Here is a 10118-nt window from a genome sequence, read left to right as displayed (position 1 = left end):
ATCATTTGAAAAACTTCCAATAAAATACGTACATACCCTCACATACATATAAATACATACATAGTACTCCGTATATATTATCTTGCAGAAGAAAGAAACCTAAATAATTCAATCGGAACCCTAATTTGTTCGGCATAATTAGGTACTTCTCTTTCTACAATTTCTAATCTTCCATGCTTCTGTTATAATGCTTGCATGATAATTATGTTTCTACATAGGGATTTGTAAACTGCTTTAATCTCATAAAATTCAAAACCCTAGAAGTTGACTTGAATAACAGTAAATCTCAGGGATTGATTTCTACATTATATAATTTAAATCATTTCTTTTCGGCTATCTAGTTCTTAATGATGATAGTTAGTTACTCTTCTTAAACTGTTCATTTGTTCAATTAGTCAAAAACCCTAGATAACTATATTTGCGTTCCTTTTATATTTATTTAGTAAATTAGTAATTAATAGCATTACTAATCGATTGTTTACAATTGTTGTTGCAGCTAATTTGATCATCTGAAAATCTGAACTTATACCAACAGGGACAACATGCAGGTATGTATGGACTTTATTTTTATTTACCCTATTATAACAAAGGGATCAATAAATTCCATGTTTTATGTTATTTTCAAGTATTATCAAATTTAGTTTATGATTAGAACATGATGATAATGATAATATTATTCTTTAGTCCTGTAGGAGTGAATTATTGTATAACTGATGCCAAACGTTCATCTTCATCTGTGAAGTATCATTGAAACTAAGAGTCTGATATCTTTGCTGAATCCCCCGAAGTTCAAATAATTTTCATCATGTCTATCTAGTATTTTACAGTTACTTGATTGGGTCAAAATTTCTATCGGGTTCTGTTTGAACTTTTAACGCTAATATCTAAAGTGTTTAAGCTTACTTTACGCTTACTTCAGTTTGTTAATTGCTGTCCATTAGTTTTGTTTGAAATGTTAATTCAACTAATGTTGTTTTTATTCGAGTGCTTTGCAGGCTAGTGACAGGTTTAATATCAACTCCCAGCTTGAGCATCTGCAAGCTAAGTATGTAGGAACAGGTCATGCAGACATGAACAGATTGTAAGTGCTTGTTTTTTGTATATGTAATATGTTAATATTATTACACAAGCTGTATTTTCGTTTACGTAAAATTATGTATACTGATACTTGGTTGTAATGTTGCAGTGAATGGGCGGTTAATATCCAGAGAGACAGCTATGCGTCATATGTTGGCCATTATCCAATGCTTGGCTATTTTGCAATTGCCGAAAATGAATCAATTGGGAGAGAGCGCTACAACTTTATGCAGGTATTCATTCGACTTATGAATCTCTTATTGACTACAGTATAATTTTAGTGAGTAGTGTTTATTGGTCTTTTTTTAAACAAAATTGTTGATTTTGCAGAAAATGTTGTTGCCTTGTGGACTTCCACCAGAAAGAGAAGAGGAATGAACGCATGAAGTGTTACTATGCAGAGGTTCAGGGTCGTAATTGTCATTTTGCTTATGAACTTGCTGTGAAACTTCTGTAGTATTGACCTTGTTGTGATAAGATGAGATAAAAATGATTTTATGCTGGCTTCGTATGTTGTTAGTACTCTTTGATTGTGAGGTTTATTGTAATGTTTTCGCTAATAATATCGTTTGTTCTATTATTTTTGAAATAATTGTGCCGTTGGTCCCTCCATTTTATCCCAAAAAGCTAACAGCGTCCCTCAAGTTTTTTTTTTTTGCTTTCAGCGTCACTCTATTATCACATTTTTTGATTACGCGTCTCTCCGTCAACTTTCTGTTAACAAAGTCCGTTAAGTTATGTCATGTGCCTTGCATGTGAGGGTAAATTCGTCTTTTTACTCATATTCTTCATCTGAATTTAAGGTTTGCTGATCTTGTTCTTCCCCAAAATTACAAACCCTAATTTCATAGAAATCTAAAGCCAAAAATCACTAACAAATTGATACTCCTCCTTATACACAAATTGATAGTCCTCGTACACAAATTGATACTCCTCATTCATCTAAAAAAACATAAATAATATACACTTGAGCGCAATTGTTTCCAGATCGAATTACAAAATGTTTCAGATCTCACCGTACAATGGATTGTCGTCGTCATTATCATCTTCATCTTCGTCGGAACACTGCGGTGGTGACTTGCAATTAATTATGCTTGAACTCAGTGGTGGTTTAGAGGCATTAAATTTGATTTTCAGATCTACAAACTACAAAGGCAAATAGCAGGTGGTGATTTCAAGTAATTTTTAATGAGCCCTATTTTGATTTTTAATTTTTGTACAAAGATTGAACCTGATGTAAATCTAATTTTGTTAGTTCAACGATTTTGTTTAAATGCAAATCTAAGTTTGTACAAAAAAGGCCTGATTGCCCATTATATTATATCAAATTTAATGTTTGGGCAGTAGTATGAAACATCGAAGCAAACATAAATTGCTTTCGTCAACTAAAACTAAATGGGCATAAAGGATTTATTTACAAGAAAGCCTTTGACAAAAATTATTGCATCTGATCTATCTTTGCCGAAAAAAAGGTAGGTAATGGATTATTTGTGTACATATAATTTGAATTTCTTGTTAACTTGGTATTGATAATGAAGTCTTCTTGTTAATTAGGTTTGGTTTTGAGGTGTTATTAATTTTGGGGAAAAGATATGAAAATTAGGGTTTGTAATTTTTGAGAAGAACAAGCTTCAAATTCAGATGAGGAAAGAGTAAAAAGACGAATGTACCCTCACATGCAAGTCACATGGCATGACTTAACGGACTTTTTTAACAGAAAGTTGACGGAGGGACGCGTAATCAAAAAATGTGATAATAGAGGGACGCTGAAAGCCAAAAAAAACTTGAGGGACGCTGTTAGCTTTTTGGAGTAAAATGGAGGGACCAACGGCACAATCATTTCATTATTTTTTGGGTTGGCATGTTATATATTTGAAATAATTGTGCTGTTGGTCCCTCCATTATACACCAAAAAGCTAACAGCGTCCCTCAAGTTTTATTTTTGCTAACAGCATCCTTCCATTATCACCTTTTATGATGCCGAGTCCCTCCGTCTGAATGCCGTTAAATAAGTCCGTTAAGTCTTAACATGTGCAATACATGTGAGGGTAAAATCGTCTTTTTGCCCTCTTGATTTGAGATGTTACATGTGAGAAGGGTTGGTGCTTTTCCCCATTCATCTTCATCTTCATCTTCCCTATTCATCTTCACCATCGAAAATCATAAACCCTAATATTATTCACATAAATTCATTCCCTAGCCTATTTGGTACTACGTAATACATATTCGTTGACCAAAAACAAATGTAATAAAAACATTTGATCTTAAACTGAAAATGATATGTAAACAGATGGTTCCATCGAATATATACCGTAATATCATTAGAAACTGAAGCGAAATTCACATCAACTAGTGGGCCAAACTTAACATCGTGTTGGGCTTTTCAGCCCATCGGATTTCTATTATGCCTCAGAACCAAGAAGTGGTGCATTGTGGCCATTTGTTCTTCCAGAAAATTGAACTTCAACATTTAAATCTCAGTTGAATCTGTATTTGATGATGAATCCTTAAAAAAATATTGTAAATCCTTCACATAACCTTTGCCAATCATTACTTTAACCATAAACATCAAGGATTGCTCGAATTGGATTCATGAACATGTGGTTGACTTTTAACTCCAAAGTTTGACCTTCAAATTCGATCTCAAATCATGATGATATGATCTGAAGTTTTTCACATAATGATTTTAAATGACTTTGTAATTTTAGTTTTTGCAAATATATTCCGAATTGTTCCGTGCACCTACGATTTACGATGTTTCGGTTAGTGATGAACACGATCTGGAAATCGATGAATTCGTAACTGTTAATTGTAACTGAAGATCATCGAGTGTTCATTTTTGGTTCTAGATTATGCATCCGAGCTCCGTTTGAATATATAACCACCAAATTAAAAACGCCTAAATCGGTTTAAGCTTTGCGGTTAAGGAGATGAAGTTCATCAACGAACTTGAATGTGAACGAACTACGATATGTTTTTGTTGATCTATGAATCTAACTTGTGGATGATGATGTGGTGATAACTTGATAATGATCCGTTGATTTGATGAAGGTGAACAACGATCTAATATCATGTTGAAGATTAAGATGTTTTTGATGATAGAGAGATATACACAACTATCTAGTCATCATTAAATAAAAAAGATATGGAAATAAAAAATAATTAAAAGAGAAAAGGAATTAGATACAGAGGCTAGAAAGACGATTTTACCCTCACATGCAAGGCACATGTCAAGATTTAACGGACTTATTTAACGGCATTCAGACGGAGGGACTCGGCATCATAAAAGGTGATAATGGAAGGATGTTGTTAGCAAAAAAAAAAAAAAACTTGAGGGACGCTGTTAGCTTTTTGGTGTATAATTGAGGGACTAACGGCACAATTATTTCTATATGTTTTTAATGTTCATTTTGGCATCTTGGTTGGTATGGATTTTTAAATCAAATATCCTCTTTAATTTTTTATTTTTAAACAAGCTGTTTGCTGTTTTTAGACCCAATTAAGTACTGAATTTTAGCCGTCTAGTTGACACTGATACATATGCAAGTTAAATTCATGAAAGGGGTAAGAAAGGTAAGGGCATTTCGTTTTGATTGCGGGATAATGTTGAATATGTTGATGTTGGTGAATATATTCAAAAGTTTTTTTGTGAGAAGGAATTTGACAATCTTCCTAGTGGTGAAGGTAACATCGGTTTTTTTTTTAGTTAGCGAGACGGGGTTTGATCCGTCCTTCGGGCACGCTCATCGGATCCTTCGGCGAAGGTGTTGACGTACTCTTTCAACCTGGACATAGGCAACATGGTTGATGGTTCGACATCCTCACCGGGCTCCAAGGGTAAATCGGTTGCGGAGTAACGCAATGTTTGTTTGCTAGTTACGTTTTACATTATCGTTTTGTTGTGGTGTGTTTTGGAATTGGTAGTTAGCGGCTTGGATCATGCTTTAGTTTGGTTGGTTTGGTTTTGTTTGTTTGTTTAGGTTCGGTCAAGAATTTCTTGAGCCAAGTTGCTTATTGCTTGTATCTTTGTTCATTTTTTTCCTTATTCGAGAAAAGGACTCGTTTTATAGTATCCATTTTTCCGAGAAAAAAAAAAGTTCCATTCAAGTTGGTAACATCAATTTTTTTTTTTTTTTTTGTTGATAGAATTTACTTTGTAATTTGAGTAGTATTAATAATAATTAGTTTCTTATGTGATACGAAGATATATAGTAGTAACATTTTTTGGCAAAAGGTTTAATCTGGCGAGAAACCTGACAGTATAACGTTTTGTTACAGTAAACTATTTCTGAAACACATCTCCAGAAAATGGAATCCGTACAAACAGTTATCAAAACCTTACTAAAACACCCAACGCAAATCAACTCAAAATCCCAAATCAAACAGATTCATGGTCAAATCATCAAATGCTTTCCTGATTTCACTTCTGAGCTTCTTTCAATTTACTCAAAACTCAATCTTTTACCAGAATCCGTAATCCTCTTCAACGAACTCTCATCTCCCTCAATTCTTGCATGGAAATCAATGATCAAATGCTACACTTCCAACTCCTACTTTTTAGAATCATTGAATTGTTTTGTTAAAATGAGGGATTTTGGAGTGTACCCAGATCATAATGTGTTTCCTTCAGTGTTAAAATCATGTACCCATTTGATGTATTTCAAGTTTGGGGAATCTGTTCATGGTTGTGTTATCCGAGTTGGACTTGAATTCGATGTTTTTACAGGGAATGCACTGTTGAGTATGTATTCTAAGTTGCAGAAGTTTAATGCACTACAGATGTTCGATGAAAGTCCTGACAGAATGACAGTTGATCAAAATGAGAGTATATTAAATGGAAACAATAATTTATCGAACAAAGTTGATCAAGGCTTAAACAAACCGAGTCTTTTCAATTTAACGAGTAATCAAAGTGTGAGAAAAGTTTTTGAATCAATGCCAACACGAGACGTTGTTTCTTATAACACGCTTGTTTTAGGGTATGCTCAAATGAACATGTATGCTGAAGCTATGATGATGATTAGGGAGATGAGTAATGATAATGTGAAGCCTGATGCGTTTACTTTATCAAATGTTCTTCCTATCGTTGCAGAATATATGGATGTTTGTAAGGGAAAAGAGATCCATGGGTATGCAGTTAGACATGGGCTTGATAAAAATGAGTTCATTGCAAGTGGATTGACCGATATGTACGCAAGTTGTAACATGTTGGAAGATTCGTATCGTTTATTTTCTACACTGCCTAAAAAGGACTATGTTTCATGGTGTTCTATCATTGCAGCATGTGTGCAAAATGGTTTGTTTGATGAGGGTTTGAGATTGTTTAGACAAATGTTAAGTGTTGATATTAAACCTGTCCCGATTTCGTTTTCGAGTATTATTCCTGCTTGTGCACACTTAACAACACTACCATTAGGACAACAACTTCATGGGTACATAATTAGGAGTCATTTTGATGATAATATGTTTATAGCTAGCTCACTTGTTAACATGTATGCTAAATGTGGGAACATTAAAGTTGCTAAACGGATTTTTGATCATATGAAGCAACATGATTTGGTGACATGGACTGCAATGATAATGGGTTGTGCATTACATGGGCATGCGCATGATGCAATTTCCTTATATAAGAAGATGGAGATTGAAGGGTTCAAACCGAATTCTGTTACTTTTGTGGCTGTTTTAACTGCTTGTAGCCATGCAGGAATGGTAAATAAAGGTTTAAATTTTTTTAAGAAAATGGTAAAATGTTATGATATAACTCCTGAATTCGAGCACTACGCTTGTATGGTGGATCTTTTGGGTCGGGCTGGGAAATTAGATGAAGCTTTTGGGTTCATATGCCGAATGCCTGAAAATAATAACGCTAGCGTTTGGTTACCGTTGCTAGCTGCTTGTAGGGTCCATAAAAACGTGGAATTGGCTGAAAAGGTTGTCACGCGTATACGTGAATTTGATAGTGAGAATATTGGCGCGTATACGTTGTTATCGAATACGTATTCTTCTGTCGGAAGGTATAAGGATGCAACGAATATGAAAAGTATGTTGTTTAAGAAAGCAAATAGAAAGGAACCAGCTTGTAGCTGGATCAGAATTGGCAATACAATTCATGGTTTTGTTGCTGGAGACGAATCTCACCCATATTATGATAGTATAACTAACGCATTAGATATACTTTTTGAACAGATGAAAAATGAGGAATTTGTTGCGGATACAACAGTGAATTTTTTAATGTTCTTTTAGGGCAACATAATGCGGTAATTGCAGTTAATTAGGTATCATTAAGACTGTTGTTGGCAGTGGCGGAAGCAGGAAATTTTTACTCACCGGGGGCGTAACTTTTTTTAAAAGCGTAGCAACTTTTTTTGGGCAAAACATGGAGGTTAGTGGGCAAAATATGGAGACTTTTGGGCAAAATATGGAGGCTTTGGGGCAAAATATGGAGACTTTTGGGCAAAAAAAAAAATCCACTTGGGGCAAAATCGAAAAATCCAATATTTGTGCACTAAAAATCACAAATCCACGCCACTGGTTGTTGGTATGCAGATTTATGTGGACTGTAATTCTGCAACTACGCTTGTACCAAAGATTGTCGTAATGGATAGATATGACAACAGGTTTGATTGTTTTAACGACAGAAGAGGTTTCATATGGAGATTGGTTCATCACTCGAGTGAGATTGCTTTGCAAAAGACGGTATACTTCTGAATTTTGTGTACAAATAAGCTACTGTCCTACAACTCACATCCAAACTTGATCATATTTAACAAGGTATGTTTCAATTTTTGATAATGTTCTGATTAAGACAACAGTGTAATGTTGTTTTAGACTTTTAGTATTAAAAAGATTGCACAAACATTAACATAAACAGCTCAGTTCATGATTCAAATATTATCACTTGAAGTTAACAGAATAAACTCAAACATGAAGTTATAAAAATATACATGAAGTTCTAAACATTCAACAAGTTTGGCATAATAATGAAGATAACTATGTAAGACTATATGTCTATATATAAGTAACAAAGATAATTTTACTGATAGAAACTTTAGATTTATTTTCTATTTTTTTTTTAATTGTATTTATTTAATCTAATTTTAAAAATCATTCAAGTTTAATTAAATTATATTGTTTCATTGAGAACATTGGTGCATATGTGTTATTATTAAATGCCTTTTCTTATGTTAGAAGTTTTAAAGATGCAGTGAATATGAGAAGTATGTAGAGTAAGAAGGCAAATATAAACCACATAGGCTTGCCTGAGTGGCCACCGAGTTGCCCAATAAAGCACACCACATGGGTTCAATTCCTGGCTATGCCAAATTGTTCAAAAAGGGAGTATGACTAGAGGGTGTGCATAATGCGCAATTCACCCGGTACTAGGTTTCGCGCTCGGAGGGCTTGATTAACCGAGGTTTTACCTTCTATGGGGGAGCCAATGTGCTCGTTTATAGGAGGGTTTCCTCGCTTACCCACAAAAATAATAATTAATAATAATAATAATAATAATAAATAAGGCAAATATAGCTAGACTAGAATTGGACACATAAATTCGTCTCAAGATAGTCTAGCGGTTGGAGACTTGATATATGACCCATAGAAACTGTCTACCTGGGAATATCCCTTGACACAACAAGGGATTTGGCATTTGAACAAGAACCTTTGAGCATTTCCCAATCAATAGTGAGTCAAAATCTTACAAGGAGTCTCGGGTTCAAACCTTACTCGAATCATATCTTTGGGTGACCAGAGAAAGGGTCGGAAATGATAACGGGATAATCTGGTTCACGTACATTAGAGTAAAAATACTCCTAATGAGTGAGGAGAGAGAAAGGGTGAGGAGAGAGAATCCAAATGTTTCGAGAGTTGCACACAAGGTTGGTTCGAACGGGCTGAGAGCAGGCGAGGGCAACACTAGGGATTCGGTTTCAAGGTTTTTCGGGTATCGTTTAACATCCTTTATGTTCTTCAACTTCGGTGACCATTGGAGCATCTCCGATCTATGGAGGACCTTCAAGCCTTTTGGTGATCTCAGAGATATATATCTAGCAGGCAAAAGGTTGCGGTGTGGATCCAAATTTGCCTTCGCTAGATTTCATGGGGTGGTAGACGTAGAACTCCTTCTACGTCGACTAGAGTGCATCAAGTTCGATTCAAGACCTATTAGGGTTTTCAAAGCTACAAGTAGAAACCCTAATGTGCATGCTAATAGCAGACCTTCGGTCAGGGGGGATAAGGTGCTGATTGGTCAGGTGTGGAGGCCCAAATCAACTTCTGCAGGTAATGTATTCCAACCACCACTGGGGGAAGACTTCCCGGATTTGAATGAAGTATATGGGTCAAGGCGAAGGAATACCATCTTCGGTGCTCCTGTTCAAAATCGTAGATATCGTGATGACAGTTTTAAGGATGATTTACGGGTTAAACTCCTGAAAAAGAGTTGGGAAAGAAAATTACTAAAGGAGGTAGAAAAGGCAAGAACCGTTGATGTCGAGAATAATCTATCCTTCAATAATATGGAGGATCGTGTTTTACTGGGAGAACTTAAGAGCATTGGTTCACTCAATCTTATCACCACTTTGGGAGAGGCCAATGGGTTTGCTGGATTACATCTCAAATATATCGGTGGGTTATACGTTTTCTTATTTGTGACAATGCAAGCACTGCAAAAAACATTATTGAGGGGTCTGATAGGCCGTTTAATAATTGTTTTAAATCTCTAAAAGCTTGGGATGGTGGGTATTTCAATCCTGGTAGACTTGTGTGGGTGGATATCATTGGTGTTCCATTCAGATACTGGAATATCTCCACCTTTGATTCAATTGCTAATTGGTGGGGGCAGGCCATCGAGTTCAAAAATTGTAATATCATCCATGGAAAACAAAATCTAATTTCTGGGAAGGTCCTGATTCATACGAAAGAAGATGAACATATCTTTGGGGTGGTGAAGTTAGTTGCAGGATCATTGTGCAAGTTTGTTAATATAATAGAATCATTCGATAGAGTTGAATTGGATCTTGAGATTAATAACGTGTCTGATT

General features: G+C 35.1%; 2 protein-coding genes across 2 annotated transcripts; both read left to right on the top strand.

The window, feature by feature from the left end:
* Nucleotides 1-45: 45 nt before the first annotated feature.
* LOC139839785 (uncharacterized protein At4g14342-like) lies at nucleotides 46-1661 on the top strand. Its single transcript, XM_071829941.1, has 5 exons — nucleotides 46-142; nucleotides 497-548; nucleotides 996-1081; nucleotides 1187-1310; nucleotides 1408-1661. The coding sequence occupies exons 2-5, from the start codon at nucleotides 543-545 to the stop codon at nucleotides 1453-1455; spliced, it is 264 nt and encodes an 87-aa protein (XP_071686042.1). The 5' UTR covers nucleotides 46-142; nucleotides 497-542; the 3' UTR covers nucleotides 1456-1661.
* A 3724-nt stretch (nucleotides 1662-5385) lies between these two features.
* Nucleotides 5386-7320, top strand: LOC139840732 (putative pentatricopeptide repeat-containing protein At3g23330). Its single transcript, XM_071830981.1, has one exon. It carries the CDS (start codon nucleotides 5386-5388, stop codon nucleotides 7318-7320), a length of 1935 nt encoding a protein of 644 aa, XP_071687082.1.
* Nucleotides 7321-10118: the final 2798 nt, after the last annotated feature.

This window comes from Rutidosis leptorrhynchoides, chromosome 4 (genome assembly GCF_046630445.1).
Source record: "Rutidosis leptorrhynchoides isolate AG116_Rl617_1_P2 chromosome 4, CSIRO_AGI_Rlap_v1, whole genome shotgun sequence".
Classification (NCBI taxonomy): Eukaryota; Viridiplantae; Streptophyta; class Magnoliopsida; order Asterales; family Asteraceae; genus Rutidosis; species Rutidosis leptorrhynchoides.
This window is presented reverse-complemented; position numbering and strand designations above follow the sequence as displayed.

Coding starts and splice junctions, on each gene's coding strand:
- LOC139840732 (XM_071830981.1), top strand. CDS start 5,386: ATGGAATCCGTACAAACAGTTATCAAAACCTTACTAAAACACCCAACG.
- LOC139839785 (XM_071829941.1), top strand. Junction 1,082..1,186: donor CATGCAGACATGAACAGATT/GTAAGTGCTTGT, acceptor GTAATGTTGCAG/TGAATGGGCGGTTAATATCC. Junction 1,311..1,407: donor AGCGCTACAACTTTATGCAG/GTATTCATTCGA, acceptor TTGATTTTGCAG/AAAATGTTGTTGCCTTGTGG.